We start from the raw sequence: 26,114 nt of genomic DNA, 5'->3' as shown, positions 1-26,114 counted from the left end.
CTTTTTCCTCTTCAAATTCTACTTGACATTCTAATAATTCCCATTGGAAACACCTGCATGATTAAGGTAGCTGAAAAACCCCAAAGCATATTCCCTATTGCATCACGAATGACACAGCAGATTTCAGAATTTACAATGTCCCACCATGAGAACATATATTTGACAAAAATTTCAGAAATGATCAGGTAATCTCCTTTTCATCAGAAGGAAGAGGACAGCCCCTGTTTGAGACTAGCAGTGGAGACCTAAGAAGGTGAAATTTTTGGTCATTCTTCATATTTAGAAGGAATTGAGAGGAAGAATACAAAGAAAACCATACTATTTGTCTGAGACATTTGCTGCCTTAAAATGCATGAGAATGGAATAATCCTGCAGAAACAGGAAAAGGGTAAGTTCTAAATTCAGACATATAGCATTTTCTACCTTGTCCCTCAAATATACATCCTGCATGTCCTGATGTTTAGTATTATATTAAAGGGGTTAAAATCCTTAATTGTACTATTATAAAGACGTGAACATGCCAACAGCCTTGGGAGATTCACCACCTGGATTTACATTTGAGTATCACACAAATGACTAGGTTTTTCCTATTGTAAATCAGAGATAAGGGGGAGAAGAAAATTGGGAATCACAAGTTAGAAGGGGTAGGCTGAGTCCAGAAACAAACTTCACTGATTTCACAAGTTTACAAACCTCTTGGTTACCACACTCAGTTGGCCTGAGTTTCTTCTCTTGAATGTGGTCCTAACATGTACAAATACAAAGCTCAGAGTTAAGGATCTTAAAACTAGACTTGATTCACAAATATTACCTGAATTCTAAAACAAGACCTCCCCAGGCTTACTACATTCATTATGCTTAAGAAACAATGCAAATAAACAATTTACACTCTTCCTTGAAACAACACAAGTTTTACCTCAAAATGACCAAGATTTACGCAGTCAGCATCTCTGGGATTAACTCCAGCACAATGACAAAAAAATCTACTGACACAAGGTCCACTTAGCATTTTTCACTATAATTTTTCTAATCACTGAGTGCTTTCTTAGTTGTTTATGTGGATATAATGTGGCTACTAACCCATTCCTTTGATTTTCATATCAACCCTATGCAGGAGAAAGAAGAGATTTATTATTCCTCCCTTAAAGATTAAAAAAATTCAGATTTTAAAAGACTAAATGACTTGCTAAGGTTATGTGCTCCCCAAGTTAGAGAAATAGTAGCTTAAATAAGATAGAATAATTCCCAAAGCAGAGTTCTTCCTGGAACATTTCTGATAGTATCTAAAAACCACAAAATATATTTAAAAAAAAAACCCACAAAATAATAAAAGATGATAGAGGTTTCCATCATCTAATTTAGCTATCCTATTGAATTGATAAGTAGTTGTCTGAGTGAAGATTTGAGTAACTGAATAAAGTTTTATATAATCCTCAAGTTTAGTATCAATTAAATATTTTTTTATGTTCTTCAGCTTGATCCACATATTTCAAAACTTGCAGAAGTGTTTAAGACTGTATTTTAATAATTTTAAAAAGGGTGGTATAAATTTAAAAATTTATAAAGGGTGGCTCAGTCTGTTAAGTGTTGGCTTTCAGCTCAGGTCATGATCCAAGGTCCTGGAATCGAGTCCTACACTGGGCTCCTTGCTCAGCAAGGAGCCTGTTTCTCCTTCTACCTGCTGCTCTTCCTGCCTGTGCTCAATCATTCTCTCTCTCTGACAAATAAACAAATAAAATCTTTTAAAAAATAAAAAAAGGAAAAAATTACAAAGGGTATGAATACAGAGTGAGAAGACACACTGTCATTTTAGAGAGAGAGAATGCTCGCCAAGGTGAGAGGCAGAGGAAGAGGGAGAGAATCTCAAGTAGACACCCCATTGAGCCCAGACCCCTACTCAGGGCTCAATCCCATGTCCTTGAGATCATGACCTGAGTCAAAATCAAGAGCGTGCCACTCAACCAACTGAGCCACCCAGTTGCCCCAGAAACCACCCTGTCATTTTCAAACATTTATTAAATGGATTCATGTTGGCAGGGTGGTTTTAAGGAGATTAACTTCAGAGCACAAAAATCAATTTATTTTTGTCAGAATGAGTTTGAGACAAAATGTTTGAGAAGAGAATGTGAAGTAATTAATGAGTGGATGAGACTAAGTAAATTTCAAAAAGGATAATGTTCAGGAACAAAGTCTTATCAGCGAAAGGAAGTCAAGCTTCTTATCTGTAGAAAAATCTATTGGAATGGAACACTTAGGAAGCATGTGCCCTGTTCCTTTTACCTCAGAGAAAAATAATCTATCATCTCAGAATTGATGGAAAGATGGGCATTGAATGTAATGATAGAATACATGCACAAAACAGAGTGGAAATGAATTAAGACTCCAAGAATGTGGGTAAATGAGAGAAAGAAAGAGAATGACAAGAAAGAGAGCAATGAGGAAGGAAAAGCAAAAGGTCGATGGAGAGAAACTGCCTGGAAAATAAAGGAATAAAAAGTAAGGCAAATGTAAAAAGAATAACTGAGAAAATGAGTGTGTAAAATAGAACTAGTAGAAAGAGAATGGGCAAATGAGAAAAATAAAAAAGAAGCAAGAGGAAATGAATGGGGAGAGATGAAGGAGGAGATGCTAGGAAGGTGATCAGTCCCCAAACACCTGGTTGCAGGAGCTGATCTGATGGCAGCTGGAATCCAGGCATCCTCAGTGAGGCCTTGTGGATGCTTTGTCTGCACTCTGAGAAAGAGGGGAGGATATGAGCCCCCTCTCCACCTGCACATCTTCAATGCCAGATGTGTTTTTCTACCAGTTGACATAACAAGGTTAGGGATGATGAAAACATTCAGGTCTCTATCTGGGCCCACATTGACAATACTTCTTTGCCCTGACAAGAGCAAAATACTGGTCTCTGTGAGAGTCACTGTTTTGGGCTTCTTTTCTACAGGAATTCATTTTATGTAGAGTAATGTTCCTCTGATGCATGTCTGTCCTCAGTCTCTGTGATGAGCACAATTTGAAAAGCACAGGAACAGAAGGTATATAAATGAGAATGGGAAAACAAAGTGGGTTAAAGGGGGAAGTGGTATGCAATTCCATCTGTTACTAACAGGGAATAGAAGTGGATCTGGAAAAACAAAGCAGAGGAAGAGTGGGAGACTGTAACTCTTAGAATGCTTCCTGTGGCTTGGAATTGTCAAACTCAGAAAAGCATGAAATAACTGTCAGTGAGCACCTGGAAAGCACAAAGACTAAGAATAGTTAGAAGGAGCAATTGACTGACTTTCCTGAGAGCAGGTTTCTATAGGTTTCTAGAGACAGAATAAGAAATGAATGTGGAGGCATTCTGGGTGAAAGACAGAAGAAAACTCCTCAGATAATTTCAAGGATTGCAAAGATATTTTTTTCTTATTTCTTTTGTTTTTAGGCTTTTAAAAAAAAAAATTCCAGTTAGTTAACATACAGTGTAGTATTAGTTCCAGGTGTACAATATAATGACTCAATACTTCCATACAAGGGGTGATGCTCATCACAAATGCACATCTTAATCACCATCATCTATTTAACACATGCCCTACCCACTTCCCCAGTGGTAACCATCAGTTAGTTTCTTCTCTATAATTAAGAATCTGTTTCTTAGAGGCTCCTGGATGGCTCAGTGGGTTAAAGCCTCTGCCTTCAGCTCAGGTCATGATCCCAGGGTCCTGGGTTTGAGCCCCACATCGGGCTCTCTGCTCTGTGGGCAGCCTGCTTCCTCCTCTCTCTCTGGCTGCCTCTCTGCCTACTTGTGATCTCTGTCAAATAAATAAATAAAATCTTTAAAAAAAATCTGTTTCTTGGTTTGCCTCTCTCTTGTTTTTCCCCCTTTGCTCATTTGTTGTTTTTTTTTTTTTTTTTAAAGATTGTATTTATTTATTTGACAGACGATTACAAATAGGCAGAGAGGCAGGCAGAGAGAAGGAAGCAGGCTCCCTGCTGAGCAGAGAGCCCGATGCGGGGCTTGATCCCAGGACACTGGGATCATGACCTGAGCCGAAGGCAGAGACTTTAACCCACCGAGCCACCCAGGAGCCCCTGCTCATTTGTTTTGTTCCTTAGACTCACTATAGAGTTTATATATATGTGAATAAGTATCTCTATGCACAGATATGTGCCCATGTGTTATAAATTCCTTTTGCATAACATTTAGCTGCTAGTTACAAATGTTACAATCACACAGAACATATGCTCTGATGTTTCTATTACGTGTGCCCTAAAATACTAGCATATTGCCTAAATTTGTTTTAATGGACTTTTTAAGGTTGATTTTTCCTTAGTTTTTTTTTTTTTTTTCCTTTTTTCCTCTCTTCCTACATCTTCTTTCTAGGAATGCTATCAAAAATTTCTGTCAAATTTCAATTGGGACTTTTTACTTCTCCAGTTTTCCCTTCCACAAATAACCGCACTTTAAAAAAAAGATTTATTGAGGGGCAACTGGGTGGTGGAGTCATTTAAGTGTCCAACTCTGGTCAGCTCAGGTTGTGATCTTGGCCTTCTGGGATAGAAACCTGCGTCCAGCTCCATACTCCACAGGGAGTCTGCTTAAAGATGCTATCTCCCTTTCTCTCTGCCTCTCCCCACTCTGTGCATTTTCTCTCTCACTCAAATAAATCTTTACAAAAAAATTTATTGAGATATAATCAACATAATATAAAATTTACCATTTAAGATGTATAAGTCAATCATTTTAAGTTTATTTACAGAGTTATGCAAGTATCACCATGGTAAATTTTAGAGCATTTTAATCACCCCAAAAAGAAAACTCATATTAGCAGTCATTCCTCACTTCACCCATAGCCCTAGGCAACCACTCTTCTACTTCCTATCTTTATTAATTTGCCTTGTCTACAGATTTACAGAAAATGAGTTGAACATATGTGGTCCTTCTTGACTGGTTCCTTTCACATAGCATAATGGTTTTGAGTTCATCAACATTGTAGCATGTTACAATATGTCATTTCTCTATATTGCTAAACTGTACTCCATTGTATTCATAGTACTTTTGAAAAATAACTATTGCATGTAATTCAAAATCAAGGGAACTTTAGTTATTTGTCACATTACAGTATTGTGTTACAATTAGCAATCTTTCATTTTTTAACTCATTCATGCCAACAGTCAAACATGTACAGGTGTCACAATATATGAGTATATATTTACAAAATAAGTTTTGGGGTGCCTGGGTGGCTCAGTGGGTTAAAGCCTCTGCCTTCGGCTCAGGTCGTGATCCCAGGGTCCTGGGATCGGGCCCCGCGTTGGGCTCTATGCTCCGCAGGGAGCCTGCTTCCTCCCCTTTCTCTCTCTGCCTGCCTCTCTGCCTACTTGTGATCTCTCTCCCTGTCAAATAAATGAAAATCTTTAAAAAAACAAAACAAGTTTCTACAATTATAGTAATATACAAATTAGAAAATGACCACAAATACAATTCTAAATAGAATTCTTATTTAGACCAGATTACAGCCAGAAAGGGGGAAACATTTATGCAAGCAAAATTATGATTAACTTCCTAAATAAAGTAATATCAATGGGTAGATGATGATTACTAATGTCCTAATCAATTAAACTGAGGAATACACACGTCTTATTTTTCTTACCGCTTGCGAAGGATGAAGAAGAGAATTGTAAAACTAAAAATCCTAACTATAATTGCTTTGTTTTTCTCTTCTACCCAAAGAGTATGTCATACTCTATGTCCTATATGACCAATTCCAACTCTATCATGATTTGATTATATTAGTTGAGATATATAAAATATTTTATATATTCCAATATGTTTTATATGGAAATATTTGTGGGAAGGATATCATTTGGCTATCATTCTGAGATCTGAGGGAAAAATAGGTTATAGGCACATGGTAAGCAAATAAAACTAGATTAGTACTCATTAGGATTTAAAAGGTATGTAGCAGTTTCAGGATTGGGATCCAAACCAAGAATGTACCTAAGGGAATACCTCTATGTTAAGAGAATGTAGGATTTTTGCTTGAGACTCCAAACCAGTTTAGAACAAAGGTGCACGAGGGCACCAGAGCAGAACAATGTGATAAGAGCAAGTGAAAGACACATTTAGAAAACAAAACATACAGATACTACCAAGAACTAAGAATTCTACAGGAGCTAAAGGAAAGAAGCACTTGCAAAAGCACTTTGCTCTACAGGAATGAAGAGAAGCAACAAAACCCCGGCAACAAATCTAAACATTAGAGACAGTGCACCACAGCTAACTGAGAAAACAACACACCTAACAAATTAATAATGGTTAAGTTCTGTTTTCATCAGGAAATTTCCACTATTCTTTAAGCAAAGTAGCCCAGAGTCCTAGAGGAACACAATTATATAGAAGCACATGGTTAAATGAGAGTGAGAGTGTGGTTATGAAAAAATATATATATATTAGGGATGGATCAAGAAATGGAGGGTAGAAGGGTCAACTCAAAACACAAGACACTTATAGGACATGCATTTTTTTCAGCTACACAAGTGTTGGATGTGGTAAATGTATTACCTGGAGAAGAGCTATGGAAAAGATGAAAAGGTGGTTATAACAGATAATACTTTGTTATTCTGCAGACAGAGGAGAGATGGAGAGGGAGAATAACACACTGGTGACAGAATTCATCCTCCTCGGTCTGACGCAGTCTCAACAGGCTCAACTCCTAGTTTTCGTGTTAGTCTTAGTTTTCTACCTCATCATCCTCCCCGGAAATTTCCTCATCATCCTGACCATCAGATCAGACCCTGGCCTCACAGCCCCACTCTACTTCTTTCTGGGCAACTTGGCTTTCCTTGATGCATCCTATTCCTTCATTGTGGCTCCGAGGATGCTGGTGGACTTCCTCTCTGAGAAGAAAATAATCTCCTACAGAGGCTGTATCACTCAGCTCTTTTTCTTGCACTTTCTGGGGGCGGGGGAGATGTTCCTTCTTGTTGTGATGGCCTTTGACCGATACATCGCCATCTGTCATCCCTTGCACTATTCCACGGTCATGAACCCTAGAGTATGCTATGCCTTGCTGTTGGCTCTGTGGCTTGGAGGCTTCACTCATTCCATTGTACAAGTAGCCCTTATTCTCCACTTGCCCTTCTGTGGTCCAAACAAGCTGGATAACTTCTTCTGTGATGTGCCACAGGTCATCAAGCTGGCCTGCACAGACACTTTTGTGGTGGAGCTCCTGATGGTGTCCAACAGTGGCCTGCTTACCCTGCTGTGCTTCCTGGGACTTCTGACCTCCTATGCAGTCATCCTCTGCCGTGTGCAGGGACATTCCTCTGAGGGGAAGAATAAGGCTCTTTCCACATGTACCACACACATTATCATTGTATTTCTGATGTTTGGACCTGCCATCTTCATCTATACTCGCCCATTCAGAGCTTTCCCAGCTGACAAAGTGGTTTCTCTCTTTCACACGGTCATCTTTCCTTTGATGAACCCTGTGATTTATACCCTTCGCAACCAGGAAGTGAAAGCTTCCATGAAGAAGTTACTGAATCGTCACATGGCTTACTGAATGAAATAGAAGAATTAGACAAGCAACAATGGAGAAAATTTAGTTGGAACTGATTAAAACACCTATTCATGCACTGAATCATTCAGTCATTTTAGCAAATACTACATTTATTTCCAGGCACTGTTCTAGCTATGTGAATAAGGCAGGTTAGATTCCAGGTCTCTTGGGGATATAGTCAGGTAGATAAACACAGTTTAAACTATTAAACTGAAAACAACCCATAATATCCGAAAGTGATAGTGCTCTAAAGCAAATAAAAAATAGTGTTATGATAGAGTTTGACTGGGATATGCTAGTTGCTTTGCTTTTGGTGGTTAAGCAAGGTCTTTTAGAGCAGTGGTTAGCTGATATCCAGACAACTTGAAAGACACACCCATGGAATTGCATGGGGACAGAAAATTCTAGTGAGGAGGATGACCAATACAAGGGTATTCAAAGATTCAAAGATCTTATGAATTAGTATGTTTTAAGACCATAAAAAGGAATATATTGATATATGTAAATAAGCATCTATTAAATATTGACTGTACAAAAAAGAGTATGATATCTTGTTGGGTTTGTATGTATATGTATGTGTGTGTGTGTGTGTGTGTGTGTGTGTGTATGTAAATGCATGACAAGTCCTATAAAATAAATGACATATTATAGGATTATTATTATAGGATTGGATTAAAATTTGCTTTCTTGTCAGATGTTTTATATTTGTATTTTTTCACATTTTCTGCTTCATTTGGTTTAATTGGAAAAGGCAAGGAAACAGATTCTTTCATAGAGTCTCCAGAAAGGAATACAATTCTGCCAACTAAGTGTAGCCCAGTGAGACCTGGATCAGATTTCTGACTTAAAGAATTGTAGCATAATAAATTTTTATTATTTTAGGTCACTAAGTTTGTGGTAATTTGTTACAATAAAAGAGTAAATTGATACAACACTGTCTGGTTAACAGAAACGTATCAAAGTAGTTTTTCTTACACTATCCTTTCACTTCTCGTCTGTATAGGTCTTTATTATTAGTGGTGGTTTCTTGTATGCAACATACATCTATCCAATACAATAATCTCTGCTTTTAAATAGGTTATTAGTTCATTTATACATATCTAAATAGACATGTTTCAGTTAAAATTGACAATGTTTTTATTTTATATTTGTTTCATTTTTTATCAGTTTTGTCTTTTTTATGTATTTTCTTGGATATTTGAGTGTTATTTATATTTTTTCTACTTATTATTTAGTTAAATTTTTTGTATGAATAATCTTGACCTCTTAGCTATCTTTTTCTTGAGGTTTTTAGTGTTTATTTTAGGGTTACAAATACATACTGAACATTTTACTGTATCACAGTCTAACATCAATATATATCTTTCCGGGTATCATAAGAAAGTTACAACAGTATACTTCCATTCACCTTCTCTTGGCCCTGGTATTTGTTCTGTTTTATATTACTGTCTACTGTTAATCTAGTGAGATAATATATTCAACAATATACTGTTATTACCTTTGCTGTGTATGGTCATTTACCTTTTTTTTTTTTTAATTTATTTATTTAACAGACAGAGATCACAAGTAGGCAGAGAAGCAGGCAGAGAGAGAGGGGGAAGCAGACTCCCTGCTGAGCAGAGAGCCCGATTCAGGGCTCGATCCCAGGACCCCGGGATCATGACCTGAGCCGAAGGCAGAGGCTTCAACCCACTGAGCCATCCAGGCGTCCCGGTCATTTACCTTTTAAAGAGATGTATATAATAAAAATTATTTTTATTCTCCTTGTGTTTCACTTTGTATAGTGCTATTGCTATGTTTTGATGTTCACTAATCTTTTCTTTTTCAATGTCATCTCTGTAAGTAATACCATCCAATACATTTTTTCACCTCAGAAATAGGATAGTATTTCAATTTGGATAAAAAAAAATTTTTTTCCATGATCCTACTTATCGTTGTAGTAGCAGTGCTACCTCTTTGGGTGATCAAAGTTAATTACCTTTTATAGGATGGTAACACCTTCCCTTGCCTTGCCTTTATATCTCTGGGAAAGAAAACTGAAAAGTGACTGAGCTTGAGGTTAGTAGAAATCTTGCTGCATCACTGGTGGAAACATATCCCAGAATTTCTGGAACTAGAGAACCTGAAGCTGTGAAAAAAGAAGGCATATATTATACACATGTATTACAGGGAATGAAGAATGGAGGAATATCCTATAAAATCCTGAAGATTCTTCTTATTGGGAACAAATTACATATAATGTGATTTATATAATAAGAGTGTACACTACATCCTAGAGGATGCCACCCAAAGATAGCAGGATACAATTTTAAAATTGTGATGTTCTTTAGTAGATCTTAATATAAAAGAACAAAAATATGAAAAATAGCTCCATCTCGATAGTCAGTAGAAGTTCTATGCTACCATGGTCCATTCCTATGTGGGCATAGCAGAAAGCCAGGAGCTGATTTCCAACTCATGTACAGTTCTCTGCTACACATGGCATAGCCATGCTACATAATTTTAGGAAACTACACTGTGATTCTCCTATTAGGATATGGAAAACCTTAAAAATAGTCTGTTTCCCAACATAGGTAATTTTAATATTGTAGAATTTGCCTGGACATACGGCCCTAGTAATAAGGCTACTTTCACTCTGTACTAAATCTGCTAAGTTGCTTTCCTGAATTAAGTTCACAAAAACTAGAACCCTCATGTCAATCAATCAATAAGTAATATACACACGTTGGAATGTACAGCCCCTAAAACTTGGAGCAAACTACCAGACATCATGCTTTCTTCTTTGTGGTAGTGATTGAGGTACAAGATGCCATACTTGAACTTTTAAGCTGATGTCTCAGAATACTTGCCCTATATAAACTCCCCAAAACTTTACAAATGTGTCAGGACCCTGTCATTTCAAAGAATGAAGTTTTTGTGTTCATTTTGTCTCATTGTTGATCTGCTGGTAATCAACCATGATTACAGTGTTATGGTTAGTGTAAAACAAATCATAATATCTTAGTCCAGTGTTGGTATAGTAGTACCACAGTATCACCAGAGACTCTAAAACCTCCTGTGTGTATGCTCTTTTTTTTAATAATTTGTCACAAAGGGGTGCCTGGGTGGCTCAGTGGGTTAAGCCGCTGCCTCCAGCTCAGGTTATGATCTCAGGGTCCCGGGATCGAGCCCCACATAGGGCTTTCTGCTCAGCAGGGAGCCTGCTTTCCTCTCTCTCTCTATCTCTCTCTGCCTGCCTCTCTGACTACTTGTGATCTCTCTTTGTCAAATAAATAAGTAAAATCTTGAAAAAATAATTTGTCACAAAATGTCTATAGAAATTCCACACACCACACTTGTATTCCAGAAAGACTGAATAATAAAAGGATGTGTGCCATCACATGTCCATTTTCCTTTCAATCCATTCTTTTCATTTCCACAAATTTGCTCTGTATCATTGGCTACCCTAATCCATGAAGACTGCATTTCCAGGACCCTGAGTCACTTGACCTCCAGATGCTTACAAATGAGTATCACTGTTAGATTAACATGAGGTAGGAGGAAAGGACGACAAAGAATATACACACACATACACATATTCACACTACCTTAGCCCAGACATCTGCAGTACTTCTGTGGCTCACTCTGAAACTCAGCCACACTTCCATGGCTCTAGTTCTCCTGGGAAATGGGCCACAACACTTCTGACTTTTGCATAGTAGCTGTTATAACCAGAATAATGGTCTCCCAAAGAAGTCAACACCCTTATCAAGAAACTTGTGAATATGTTACCTTACATGCAAAAAGACTTTGCAGATATGATTGTTTATAAACCTTCAGATGGGGAGATTATCCTGGATAATCTGGGTGGACTAATCTAATGCATGAGTATTTAAAAGCATTGAACCTTTCAGGGATTCAGAGAAAGCAAAAAGAATACAGGAAGGATGAGATTTGAGGCTTTAATGCACTGTTTCTGGTTTTGAAGAGGAAAAAGACATGACCAACAAATACAGGCAATGCCTAAACCACGAGAACAACCCCAGACTAAATATCAGTAAGGAAACAGAGATGTTATTCTACAACCACCTGGAATTAAAGTTGGCCCATAGCCAGCATGAGTCTGGGAGCAGTTTCTCCCTCAAAGCTTCCAGTAAGGAATATTGTCCTGCCAACCACCTGATTGTATCGCGGTGAGACCAATGTTGGATTTTGGACCTACACAGATATGAGATAATAAATTTGGTTGGATGAGGCCTCTATGTTCATGGAAGTTTCTCAAGGGAGAAGAAGAAAACAAATACATGATCACACCCTTGGGCGATGGCATGACTGCATCTTCTTTTGCCCCTCCAGCTTAGATTTGGTGGTAGCTTCCAGCTGATGCTCATCTTTGGTTTCCCTGAACATTTCCTGTTAGCAACTCAGATATTTTGTCACTTGAGTCTTTACTTAACATCCTTCTGTTTGTACAATATTTAACTGATAGCATTAAACTATAAGCATTTATAGTACTTAACATTAGTATAAAAACTCAAAATTTTCCAAATAGACTTGAGAAAAAATGGAGTTGGGGAGAGGAAAAGTATAAAACTCTCCTAGGAGTCAGCACCTACAAGAATTTTCACCAAGTAGCTTCCTAATAACATTGTTTACTTTCATGGTATTGGCAACTTTTTCTTGCAGGGAAGGGTGCACAATGTTATTTAATGAATTCAGGTGTCTGATACTAATGAAGAATGGGAGAAGGCTACTCGGCAGTCTCTTGTACATGGTCTGGACTCATTGCTAAACTGGTGAGGAAAATGAAAAACTGTGACTGGCTCAGGGAGGGAGATCAACTTTGTGTGTGGGTTGGAGACTCCAAGGAAGTGCACTGACAGCTGATCCCAAGAAAATGAGCTTTCTTTTTAAGAAATAAGGAAGGGTCATGGTTGGGAAACTAACAAGTTCTGCCATAGCTATTATCACTGTTATTCAGCATTGCTCTAAAATTCTAGTTAATACAATAACACACAAGAAATGTATTAGAAAAAATATGTTATTAATATTTATAGGTTATTTTACAACTAACCTAAAACAAAGAAGACAATGAACTGGAAAAAATTGCAAATGAAATTTCCACAATGATACCATTTACCACTTAAATATGTAAAAAATGAAAACAAACAATAAAATCAATTATGATAAAGAAAAAGATCATATTAAGTAAAGCATCAAAGTAGGAAATAGGCAAAATTAATTATAATAAAAAATGAGTTGCAAAAAATGTGTTGATAATGAAGATGAGAAAATTTTATTGTGTCATAAGTAGGCAGACATTTAGAGGAAATAAAATCCTTTCGGATGAAAGACTCAATGTTGTAATTCTGTTCATTTTTTCTACATTTCTTATAAGTTTAATACTGTAATATCAAAATATCGGTGGAATTTTATAACTTTAGAAAATAAATCTAATTTAGAATAAAACCATATGAAGCTCACCAAGAAAACTGTGAATAAATAAAGCAGTGAGTGAGTGCAGACTTGCTCTTCCATACATTAAATATATTGTAAACATAATGAGTAGTAAAATTTGTAGTATCTCCTCGAAAATTGTGAGGGAGAAAAAAACAGAAAATGAGTACACCAGGAGAAGAGCCTGATCTATCAACAAATTCAAAAGGTTATAAAGAAAGCATAACAAATTCTTACTGGAATGAATTATTATTTAATTGCAAAGATAAAAAAATTACCTCACAGTATTTACCAATAAATTCTAGACAGATTAGAGTTTAAATGTGAAAATTTCAGCCTTAATGCAATTTAGAATTAAAATAATCTAGAATATTTATATTTTCCTAAATATATTTTCAGTGATTACTATAGAAAACAAAGTCCAACAAAAGAATGAACATAATATAAAATCTTCATAATTCAACTCTAGTCCTACCTTTCCACTGCCCACCTGAATACTGAATATTGTCTTAAAGTATTATCAATTCTATGGATGAAAAATGATGTCTCATTCCTGTAATGTCACAAATTTATTTTAACATCCCAATTGCTTTTTTACTACTAGTCTCTGGGGAATCTAAAACAATCAAATGAGTGTTCTCCTTTGTGCCTTCTACCTAGGGATACACTGATATACGGCTGTCTTTTGAAGTTCGGAGCAGAAAATAAAATCACTGAATGATGAAGATTAAGCATCCACTTCATATCAATGTTACTTCTGAAGTCCAAGTGCAAACAGGTAGGTTACATAATCCTGAGCCATTACTCTACCTTACATACCATCTATCTCATTATTTTCATCTATCTCATTATTTTCATTAATAACCTTAAATGTATCCATAAGTGATATGTTCAAATAACAAAAAGATAACTGAATATAAGGCTGAAAGGGTAAAATTAAACTGGAATATACCTGATTTTGTCACAACTGAAAAAAAAATACAAAAATCAGAAACACTATATAAATGGCTACCAGGAATTAAGATAACAGTCCAGCAAAGTAAGTTATTCTTAGGGAAAAGAAATCTAGGTATGCTCAAATTGTTTGGTTATCTTTATCAGGTTGAAAGATTTTATTCTTTGACATATATAGCAAAAAGAGAAAGTTCCGTCATTGTTTTTAGAAACGCAATTATTTTAAAGGAGAGATAAATGATAGAAATGCAAGGGTAAAGTACCTGATTCATGACTTTGAAAATCATAGAATATCACCACTTATAAAACATTGATGGTATCATTAACTTCTTAGGAATTATTAGAAAATGTATGAGAAAATTCAACTTTCCTATGGCAACATTCTGAAAATGGCCAAGTAGTTAAACACTTTAAATGTGAAAAAAATTTAGAGACAGCATCTTGTCTAGGACTCTATCCCTGCTAGACCCATGTGCAACTGCAAATGTACTTATTGCATACTGCAGACAAATACAGAAGGTCCAGAAACTGTAGCTTAGGTACAGTTCATTAGGTAAGATCATTGTCTTACAGCAGGGGTGTGAAGCACAAAGAACAAATACACATTCACATCTGTGAATGAGAACTAACAAAGATTTCCATTTTCAGTTCTATTTCCTTGTGAAATAAGGAACGTTTTTTGTTTTGCTTTTAAAGATTTTATTTATTTATTTGATAGAGAGAGACACAGGAAGAAAGGGAACACAAGCAGGGGGAGTGGGAGAGGGAGAAGCACGCTTCCTGCTGATCAGGGAGCCCGACATGGGGCTCGATCCCAGGTCCCTGGGATCATGACCTGTGCTGAAGGCAGACACTTAATGACTAAACAACCCAGCCACCCCTGAAAGAAGCAAGTTTTTATGCTACTCTGAAAGATGGTGTCAAACATAATGGGAGATTATAAGCCACTTACAATAACTGTGTGTGTTAGTGATAGTAACCACGTATAGAAAAGAGAATATGAGTAAATGCTTATTATGTTATCTAATATACTGTATTTTTAAAATTTGAACTATGTAACCAAAAGTTTAATAGGTACCCTGAAACCATGTATTCTATTTTCTTTTCTGGTGATCTGCATTAGGCCTGGGTCTAGGCTTTCATAAAAGCAAGGAAAGGACTGGAGAGCAACTACAAGCCTGGAATAAGACTTGAAAAACAGAGCTACAATCAGGCAAACAGGAAGGTCTCGAAAAAGTGAATTTATATACATCGAGGGCTGACCTATTCCCCTGATATGTGTGTATTTTTTAAAAGTTCACTTAGCTTAGCTGAATCCATCTCAGTCAGTAACATAATATATGACTTTTTCCATCTTGACAAAGTTAAAGTCTAAAAGAACTTTAAGGAAGTAACTGTGAGAAAGGATAGGTCCAAGAAAGCTAAGTAATCCAAAATGGCACTATTTTCAAACAATCCAACATATTTGAAATTTTATAAAATCATGTTTACAAAGGTCAATGATTCACCTTACTCTTTACCCCTCACTAATGGGAGTTAAGTGGAACAAGACTATAATAACAAGACTATAATGGTAAACTTCACTAGTATTAATGAGAGTGATTTAGATGTTTCTATTACATATGTAATAGAATGTTTCACTTGTATGTTTCACTTAATGTATTATGTTTCACTTACATAATGTATTATGTTTCACTTACATATGTGAAAACATATGACTTAGAAAAGATACCAGATAAAAATGGATATTTAATTCAATTTTGCATCAACTGGATACGCATGCACAGATAGGATATACTTCATGTCTAATCACATGAAGAGTTAGGCAATATGTAAGTGAGCATCTGTAGTTTTGAGAGTTCATCTGGTCATTCAATTCTTTTTTTTTTTTTTTTTAATTTTTTTTTTTTAAGATTTTATTTATTTATTTGACAGAGAGAGATCACAAGTAGGCAGAGAGGCAGGCAGAGAGAGAGAGAGAGGAGGAAGCAGGCTCCCTGCAGAGCAGAGAGCCCGATGTGGGACCCGATCCCAGGACCCTGAGATCATGACCTGAGCCGAAGGCAGCGGCTTAACCCACTGAGCCACCCAGGCGCCCTGGTCATTCAATTCTAACAGCCTTAATCTTCCCTTAGTAATGGGCTTTAATCTCAGTTAATAATATAACCGTACCCATATTCAACCTTCTAACAACCATAGGCTCATGATTTGTAATCAGTTCTATTTAAGAAGCATAATGCAGATTATGTGACTTCAGCAATATTTAATATGGCAAACCTTTTTTAAAGATTTTATTTATTTGAGAGAGGATGAGCAGAGGGAGAGGGAGAAAGAATCTGAAGATGTCTGCATGGGTTCAATGCAAGCCTCCAGGGGGCTCAATCCCACCATTCACGATTATCATGACCTGAGCTGAAACCAAGAGCTGGATACTTAACTGACTGAGCCACCCAGATGCCTGTAATATGGCAAACTTTTTGCTGCATACTGAGACTGTCACAAAAATGTGTCAGTAAATGCACTTTCTGAAAAATATAAAAATCTGTTTTGCTGATGCCTTCCAAAACTCTTTTCTATCTTTCTAATAAGTTAAGTGTTTCACACAGTCTGCTCTGCAGCTGAACAAGAAGGGAGAGGTTTTCTCAAATGTCCAAGCAACCTTGCTCCTGATAACCAACACACAAATTCATTTAGTTGGCTCCATGCCCTCCACACTTTGTACTGTCATGTGGTCCTATGAAATATCTCCTGCAAAATACCTGCGAAGCAGTCATATTACCAAAATGGATGTTTGCCTACATATGAGACAGCATGTAAGTAAAGATGAGGTTTACTGACTTCTGAGTCCCTGTGACACCTTGTTTTTTTCTTCTTCTAGGCAACCTCTGACAAACATGCAAAAGGTTAAATGGATCTCCTGAACAACAGATCAAGTGTTTCTGAGTTCATCTTGCTCGGACTTTCCAATTCTCAAGAAATTCAAATACTCTTTTTTGTAATCTTCTTTCTTGTCTATGTAGCCATCATAGTAGGAAACCTCCTCATTGTGATCTCTGTAATAGTTGACAACCATCTTCACTCCCCCATGTATTTCTTTCTGGCAAATTTATCATTTTTTGACTTGTGTCTTTCTTCTGCTGCAACTCCCAAAGTAATTGCGGACTTCCTTAGAAAACGCAAGACCATCTCCTTGTGGGGCTGCATGGCCCAGATGTTTTTTATGCACTTCTTTGGGGGTGGAGAGATGTCTCTTCTGATAGCTATGGCCATGGATAGGTACGTTGCCATATGTAAACCCTTGCACTATAAGACCCTCATGAATCACAGGGCTCTCATTGTACTTCTACTGCTCTCGTGGGCAATTGGGTTCATACATACCACAAGCCAGATGGTTTTCACTGCAGGTTTACCTTTCTGTGGTCCCAACGTTGTGGACAGCATTTTCTGTGACCTTCCCCTGGTCATCAAGCTTGCCTGCAGTGACACCTATATCCTAGAGCTCTTGGTGATTGCAAACAGTGGACTCCTCTCCCTGGTCTGCTTCATTTTCTTGCTCATATCCTATATTGTCATGCTGGTCACCATCTGGAAGCACTCCTCTGGGGCATCCTCCAAGGCAGTGTCCACACTATCTGCTCATATCACTGTGGTCACACTCTTCTTTGGTCCCACTATCTTCATCTATGCTTTCCCATTCAGTAGTTACTCTGTAGATAAGTTTCTTTCTGTGTTTTACTCTATAATCACCCCCCTCCTTAATCCAATTATTTATACTCTGAGGAATCAGGAAATGAAAGCAGCCATTAAGAGACTCAGTAGCCAGCATCTTGGTTCCTGGTTCACTTCCTAAGTAAAGTCTGATTCTTTTTTGTGTCCTCTGCTATTTGGGGCTTTTGAGTCTTAAATATATTTATTGGAATAATTAAAATAAAAATATTAATACCATCTATTTTATTCCCTTAAAATTCACACAATTATTAAGTTCACTTTTATTAAAAATCTAGTGGAAAATTTCATAGCACAGATTTAATATAAAATAAGTGTGCATTCATTACTTCCTTGCCTTAGAATTCAGAGAAACAGGGGTTCATGGGTGGCTCAGATGTATGGGTATCTACCTTTGGCTCACGTTATAATCCTAGGGTCCTGGGATTGAGCCTCACAATCGGCTCCCTGCTTAGTGGGGAGTCTGCTTCTCCCTCTCCTACTGCTGCTCCCGTACATCTCTCCACCACTTGTGTTCTCTCTTTCTCAAATGAATAAATAAAATCTTAAGAAAAGAAGAATTCAGAGAAACAACCCTGATGAATGTTTAAAACACATAAGCATATGTCTTTTTAAAAAAAAATTTAAAAGTTTTAATGTCAGTATGTAAAAATACATAACTTTAGTAAGACAACATACTATATGGTGTTTAGTATCAATTTTTTTTCCTGAAGTTATATTAAGTAACATAATAGGTGTTCAAATATCTGTCAATATTTGTCAACCATATGGGTCTTCACAGAGGGGTTGTGATTTGATTGAGGATAAGAATACTTTCTCACTAGATAGCCTCGATATGCTAATTATCTTTAATAAAATATAAAAAAACATGCCTAAAAACAATTATTTCCTACATATCTTTGAGTACTCAAATGGTTTTCTAAGAATTAATATCAACTGAAATATTCAAGATTAAAACCATGAATTTGGTAGAGCTTGCTCTACCAGATCACATGAACACTCAATGCTTTTTCAGCTGAATTTCATCATTCATGAAACATTAAAAAAATATTTACTAGGTAACAATTGCTGCCCAAAGAAACACAGATACATGGTTATAGATACAGACCTGATCCCTGTTCCAGAGACAGTAACCAAGGGGAGACATCTATGTTAGGTGTGGTGGTCTCAGAAGACCATTTTAAGGGGAGACATTTATACGAATACATTAAGAAAGCTCTAGAATTAGACATTTAAGCAAGGGAAAGAGCATTCCAGGAAAATGGCCAGTGTACCTAGACATAGTTAAGTGAGAAAGATTTTGTGTAAGTATTAAAGAGAGACCTTGATGAAGGACATTGATGAATAGAAGAGAGAAGATCTATGCTGAGATTTTTTGGAAAGGAAAAGGCCAGGGTTTTCAGGCTAGTGGATTCATTTTTATTATCAATATAAACCCATTAATGTGTTTTGATAAAGGGAAAGATGGGATCCCATATATATTACAGTTTGGTATATCTCTGTTATCTTAAGTAGAGAATATAATACAGCAAAAGTAAAAGAAGAGGGAATTGTTAATGGGTTATTTCAGATAGCAAGCCTGAATTTATTTAATAGTATAATAATATTTAATGAAAAACTATTTAAATAATAATAATACATGAATTTATGAAAACTGTAAAGATTTCCAAAGGCAAATAGAAAACCTTAAATTATTTGAACATCTTGGGAACCATCTCTTTTTATGTTTTTAAAAAATTTTTTAAATGTCTCACTTTTTAAAAACATTTTAATATCTTTTGTTTTTTGATTATGAAATTTTTAATTTGAGTATAGTTTAAATACATATTACATTAGTTTCAGGTGTACAATATTGTGATTAGACAAATTTATACATTATACTCAGCTCACCAGAAGTGTAGCTCCATCTGTCACCATATATTATAATTTTACTGACTATATTTCTTATGCTGTGGGTCTTATTCCCGTGACTTGTTCTTTCCCTCACTATAAGCTTGTATCTCCCACTTATCTTCACCTATTTTGCCCATTGGCAACCATTAGTTCTCTTTATTTATATGTCTAATTCTGCTTTTTGTTTATTTTTAAAATTCATTTGTTTTGTTTTTGGATGCCACATAAGAGTGAAATTTTATGTTATTTGTCTCTCTCTGACTCATTTCACTTAACACCCTCAAAGTCCATCCATTCTGCTGCAAATGGCAAGACTTCATTCTCTTTTATGGCTGAGTAATATATCATTCTGTATATGTACCATATCTTCCTTATCCATTCATCTAGTGATGAACACTTTGGTTGCTTCCATATCTTGGTTTGGGTAATTGAGTCAGAATACCAATATTGTTCTAATATTATCTTTCTGATTTCTATATTAAAGAATCTTCTTCTTGCAAACATTTCCTCAAAAGCCACACTAAATCATGGCATATGTTTCCTCACCATAAATATTTTTTTAAAGATTTTTTTTTAAACAGAGAGAGAGCAGGAGTGGAGGGGATGGGTAGTGGGAGAGGGAAAAGCAGACTCCCTGATGAGTGGGGAGCCCAGTGTGGGGCTTGATCCTAGGATCCTGGGATCATGACCTGAGTTGAAGACAGATGCTTCCCCCCACTTCTCTCTTGTGTTTAGTGGTAAGCCCTATCTGGGGCTTACACAGTCTTGATTTGCTAGGAAAAAAAAAAAACACAAAATTTTTTTTTTACCAATTTATTTATTTTCAGAAAAACAGTATTCATTATTTTTTCACCACACCCAGTGCTCCATGCAAACCGTGCCCTCTATAATACCCACCACCTGGTACCCCAACTTCTTTTTAACTTTTTTCTTTCTTTCTATCTTTCTTTCTTTTTCTTTCTTTCTTTCTTTTAGTGTTCCAAGATTCACTGTTAACGTATAACATTCAGTGTTCCATGCAATATATGCCCTCCTTAATACCCTCCACCAGGCTCACCCATCTCCCCACAGACCTCCCCTCTAAAACCCTCAGTTTGTTTCTACATGTCCACTGTCTCTCATGGTTCGTCTCCCCCTCCGATTTCTCCTCCTTCACTTTTCCTTTCTTTCTCCTAATATCCTCTGTGTTATTCCTTATATTCCACAAGTAAGTGAAACCATATGATAATTGACTTTATCTGCTTCACTTATGCTTAACTGACTGAGCCACCCCATCCATAAATATATTTTTTTAAAGATTTTACTTATTTATTTGATAGACAGAGATCACAAGTAGGCAGAGAGGCAGGCAGAGAGAGAAGGGGAAACAGGCTCCCAGCTGAGCAGAGAGCCTGATGCAGGGCTCAATCCCAGGACCCTGAGATCATGACCTGAACTGAAGGCAAAGGTTTAACCCACCGAGCCACCCAGACACCCCATCCATAAATATTTTTAAAAGGTTTATTCGTCATGGCAATTCTAATTGTTAGTGGCTGTATAAGGAACTAAGTCTTAAAAAAGAATTCTGAGGTTCAATTAAAAAGTTTGAGAAATCTATTAACAATGTCTGTTATGGGCTTTGGAAATGAATGTGGCATCACATTTATCGTATATTTACTACTCTCACTTTCTTGTAACCTTTTCAAGAGGATTTTAATTGGAGAAACATGGAAAAGTTATATATAAGAATAAATACAGAAAAATTTCTGTAGCATATGAACTCATCTGCAATCATATATTGTTATGCTGTTAGCCTTTAGAATTTTATTTGCTTAATTGCATTGTTTTATAAAGGTTTGCTACAGATCTTTTTTTATACTTTTGAGTCATCATAAAGTTATATATAATTAAAAAGGGCTAGCAAAATTCTCTATCTCCAGAATGGTTGGTTGTAAAAATTCATTAAGGAATTATACATTGATTACCATTACTCATTTACTGATTACCATGATGAAACAATCCCCTGCTTGCTCGCTCAAGCTCTCTCCTCTCTTTCTCTCCCTTTACATGGTAAAAGGAGATTTGTCTCTGTTAAGAACTGGTTTGTACCATGAATTTCCTTATATGCCTTGTTCAGTTCACTACTTTAATTTCACAGAATAAATGCATCCAATTACCAAATTAATAACAAATATTCAGACTGATGTAATCAGATTGATAGAATTATAATTTCCTCAAGTCTTTATTTTATAATAGATCCATTTTCTATAAATGTGCTCATCCTGGTCCAACCAAAACACGAGTTAGTGCAAAGCACTTATTAGAGAAAGTTCACATGACAGATACACTTGGTGAATTCACAATCCATTTAAATAATGAGAGAGTAAGTCCTTGTTCTGAACTCTAGGGAATACTAAGCATGTTTATTTTAATAATTCCCTTTGAGGGTTGATCACCAGTCACCACCTTATGTATATGATTCTTGTCTTTTTTTTTTTTTTAACTTGCAAATGATTGCCATATATCATCATGGGTGTAAAAAAGATAAACAATATATATACAGGATCTCCCAGTGACTGCATGTCTTTGAAGAGACCACTCCTCAGGTATAACTGGTAAGTTTAAATATCGGTATTAATAATAAACTGCAATTTTACACTTTAATAAAAGAAATGTCAAGTTGTCATAATAAATGATTTCACCTATTGTGACAGAATTAAATCCATCTATATCCTGGACATATTTTATGAAGGAGCTTATAAATTTTCAAACAAAGGCTAAATTAATAAATATAATTCTTTGCTTTTAATTTTCCAATTTTACAAATTGAACTAAAAAATTACTTTTATAATTCTCAAGATTTTCCTCCTGTTAGTATTTTGAAATTAAGGACTGCATAGTTTCAAAGCTATGCATAACTAGTATGTAGACTCAATTACTGAATGAAATATATACCAATGATGACATTAAGTCTTTATAATTAAGACAACTAGGTAATCATATCATTTATATTTCATAGAGAAAAATGTTTTCATTAGCATTATCTTCTTTGGGGTGTCTGGGTGGCTCAGTGGGTTAAGCCTCTGTCTTTGGCTCAGGTCAAGATCTCAGGGTCCTGGGTTCTAGCCCTGCACCAGGCTCTCTGCTCAGCAGGGAGCCCACTTCCCTCTCTCTGCCTACTTGTGATTTCTCTATCAAATAAATAAATAAATCTTTAAAAAAATCTTTTCTTTACCAAGTCTTCCATAGTAAAATACTTCTGTGGTTCTTGCTGATTTGAGTATCCTTACAACATCAGAAAATGAAATAATGCTAAAGATAGAATTATTTGAATGCACATACATAGGACCTATATATATTCAATGAAATATACAAATATATCCTGTATATGTTACCCTGGGCCTCATGACAATCTGTGAGGTAGTAGTGTAGGTATCATTTCATTTTTATGGAAAAATAAATCACTGTTCAAAAGTTAAGAGTATATTTCTCTAGTAAATGCTGAGCCCAGGACTAGAATTTAACTCTTCATTCTTGACTCAGTTTTTTTTTTTTTTAATTCTGATCATTAAGCTAACAGTAACATCTGAATATTTCATGAAATATTTAAGCAAAAAAAAAAAAAAAAGGAAATTCAGAGTAGATTGTCCACATTCTGTTTGGTGTTCCAAGACTAGAACATAGTATAAGTATGTGCTTTTATGACTATATAAGTCTAGATCTGAGTGTTTGGTATACATCACTAATAGCTTTTTTAAAGGAAGAAAAGAAAGGGAAGGAGGAAAGTTGGGAATAAAATATCTAAATCACAATGAAAATTAGATAATAGTGAGCCAACAGTATCAGGTCAATTTGGAAACACATACAGAGTACAAGTGTCAAGAATGTATGATCCAAAGTAAGAGTCCAGTCAGTCTGCACACAAGTGTGATACTGTGTCAGAGGAAAGCACTAGGTACAAAGATGATAAGAATTTAGGAGCCAAGGAAACAAAAACTACTTGGCAAACATTTGTTGGTTGTTCAGAGACCATATACTTACAGAATGTAAAGGGACTAGAAAGAAAACGCGGGTCAAAAACCCAGCAACAATAGATTCAGGAAAACAGGCAAAAAGGCTCAACGATGGAGGTCGCAAGTTTTGTCCAGAAATCAAAGTATTAGATACACAGCACTATTCAGAAGAATGAGGAAGAAGAGGAGGGCAACAATAACGAGGACAAAAGGGATGAGGGGAGGAAAGAAGAAAGAATAAAAGAAAGAAAGAAGAAAGAAAGAATAAAAGAAGGAAGGAAAGGTGTGAGGAAGGAAAGAAGTGGGGGGAGGGAAAGAAGTAAAGAAAGAAACATGGATGCTGAGAAACATTGTGGTCTTGTCCAGAAACTTCCTAGGAAGGTTGATTTATTATAATTTGGGGACAATAAGAAATAAGTGAAATCATTGGTATACCTCTTTAAGATAAAAGAGAGGGGAGGGATGCCTGGGTGGCTCAGTTGTTTCAGTGTCTGCCTTCAACTCAGCTCATAATCCCAAGGTCCTGGGATCAAGTCTCACATCAGGCTCCTTGCTGAGCAAGGAGCTCGATTCTCTCTCTCTGCCTGCCACTGCCCCTGCTCATACTTGCTCTCTCTCTCTCTCTCTCTCTCTCCCCGACTAATAAAAATAAAAAATATTTAAAAACAAAAGAGAGAGAAGGGTGATAATACAGCATAGATGATGGAGAAATTACCCGAAAGCAATTTGTCAAAAAGATATCAACTTCCATGCACCTGAGCATTTTAAATTAGGGAGGGGGAAGGAGGCAAAAGATTGAATCACTTGACTAATGATCATTTGGCTCTTTTACTCATTGGCCTATTGAACTCATGGTTCATACATTCATAAACTCATGACAGAAACAACAAATTACTGTGGAGATGCACTCTATGACTATAAACTCTGTTTACAATTTTTAGAATTAATTTCTTATCTTTTTCCTTTCTGGCTGAAAATAAATTTGATAATGTGAATGCTGCTTGAATTAATAAATTAAATGTATTTTTCAGAAATGTTCATCTTTTCTCTTTCTATAGGAATCAAATACTTTCTATATGTCTATATCTTCAAAATTCTCACAGTTTAAATTATCACTTTTTTCAGTACTCTACATTTTAATGACTTTCTGACAACCCCTACATAGACTAGATGGATACAATGAATAGCTCAATATCTGAGTTTGTTTTGTTAGGACTCACCAATACTTGGGAACTTGAGATTTTCTTTTTTTTCATATTTTTGTTGGCCTATGCAGCGATTGTGGCAGGAAACCTTCTCATCGTCATCACCGTAACCTTTGACTCACTTCTGTACTCGACACCAATGTACTTCCTTCTTGGAAATCTCTCCTTCCTGGATATGTCTATTTCCACAATCACAACCCCTAAGATGGTCACAGATTTCCTCAGGGAGAATAAAACTATTTCTTTGTGGAGTTGTATGGCTCAGATGTTCTTTCTCCATTTTTTAGGCGGCAGTGAGATGACTCTTCTCATAGTCATGGCTGTTGATCGATACATTGCAATATGCAAACCTCTTCACTACACATCCATCATGAATCGCCGGGTCCTCATGGGCTCTGTGCTGCTCTCATGGGCTGTTGGTTTTGTGCATACGATGAGCCAAATGGTTTTTACTATCACCTTGCCCTTCTGTGGCCCCAATATAGTGGACAATATTTTTTGTGACCTTCCTTTAGTTCTAAAACTTGCCTGCACTGAGACTTATATTCTGGAGTTACTGGTAATTGCTGACAGTGGACTGTTGTCTTTTATCTGCTTCATACTCCTGCTCATTTCCTACACTGTCATTCTGGTAACTGTCCAACGTCGATCCTCTGGTGGACTCTCCAAGGCTCTGTCCACACTGTCTGCTCACATTACTGTGGTCACTCTATTCTTTGGGCCATGTATCTTCATTTATGCTTGGCCATTCAGTAGCTTTTCAGTGGATAAATTTCTTTCTGTGTTTTACTCGGTTATCACACCCTTACTGAACCCCATTATTTACACTCTGAGAAACCAGGAAATGAAAGCAGCTATGAATAGATTGAGGACCCAACACATCAGATCCAGACAGACGTTCTAGGCAATAAGCACAATGATGAAGATTTCAGTGCAAAATCCATGTACATCTCAGAATAAGTTGATATTAATTCATTATGTTTGTAGCTTTTAAAAATATTCATAATATACATTGAAATTATCAAATATTCCATCATTATATTTCTATAACATGTTTGGTTTTATTGGAAGAATGATTATTTTAGTTAAAATTCAATTCAGTTAGGGTTAATACTTTTTAATGTAATAAAGAATTAAATAGAAAAAATCTGACTCACTAACTATAGTTGGAAACCAAGAAATACCCAAGACTAAATTTCATTAAATAAAGAAGAATCAAAAAGGAATTTACTTATCTATTTTTAATTCAGAATTAGCAGACTTTCAACTAAATTCTCTAGTTGACTAAGTGTGTTTAAAATTATATGAACTCTTATAAACTCCTAAACACACACACATAAACTCACAGTTTTGTGGATCCTAGGATGCGT

The 26,114-nt window shown here is 36.1% G+C and overlaps 3 protein-coding genes across 3 annotated transcripts; all 3 read left to right on the top strand.

Annotated features, from left to right (window-relative positions):
- Positions 1–6,614: 6,614 nt before the first annotated feature.
- On the top strand, positions 6,615–7,541 carry LOC122893453 (olfactory receptor 4N5). The gene has a single exon (XM_044230451.1). The coding sequence runs from the start codon at positions 6,615–6,617 to the stop codon at positions 7,539–7,541; it is 927 nt and encodes a 308-aa protein (XP_044086386.1).
- A 9,295-nt stretch (positions 7,542–16,836) lies between these two features.
- LOC122894610 (olfactory receptor 4K13-like) lies at positions 16,837–17,778 on the top strand. Its single transcript, XM_044232382.1, has one exon. The coding sequence runs from the start codon at positions 16,837–16,839 to the stop codon at positions 17,776–17,778; it is 942 nt and encodes a 313-aa protein (XP_044088317.1).
- A 6,931-nt stretch (positions 17,779–24,709) lies between these two features.
- On the top strand, positions 24,710–25,648 carry LOC122893151 (olfactory receptor 4L1-like). Its single transcript, XM_044229996.1, has one exon. The coding sequence runs from the start codon at positions 24,710–24,712 to the stop codon at positions 25,646–25,648; it is 939 nt and encodes a 312-aa protein (XP_044085931.1).
- The last annotated feature ends 466 nt before the right edge of the window (positions 25,649–26,114 follow it).

The sequence above is a fragment of the Neovison vison genome, chromosome 13, assembly GCF_020171115.1.
Source record: "Neovison vison isolate M4711 chromosome 13, ASM_NN_V1, whole genome shotgun sequence".
NCBI lineage: Eukaryota > Metazoa > Chordata > Mammalia > Carnivora > Mustelidae > Neogale > Neogale vison.
The sequence above is the reverse complement of the archived record's forward strand: the minus strand, read 5'-3'. Positions and strand labels throughout refer to the sequence as shown.

Excerpts from the sequence above, each read along its gene's own strand:
- LOC122893453 (XM_044230451.1), top strand. The coding sequence starts at position 6,615 with ATGGAGAGGGAGAATAACACACTGGTGACAGAATTCATCCTCCTCGGT.
- LOC122894610 (XM_044232382.1), top strand. The coding sequence starts at position 16,837 with ATGGATCTCCTGAACAACAGATCAAGTGTTTCTGAGTTCATCTTGCTC.
- LOC122893151 (XM_044229996.1), top strand. The coding sequence starts at position 24,710 with ATGGATACAATGAATAGCTCAATATCTGAGTTTGTTTTGTTAGGACTC.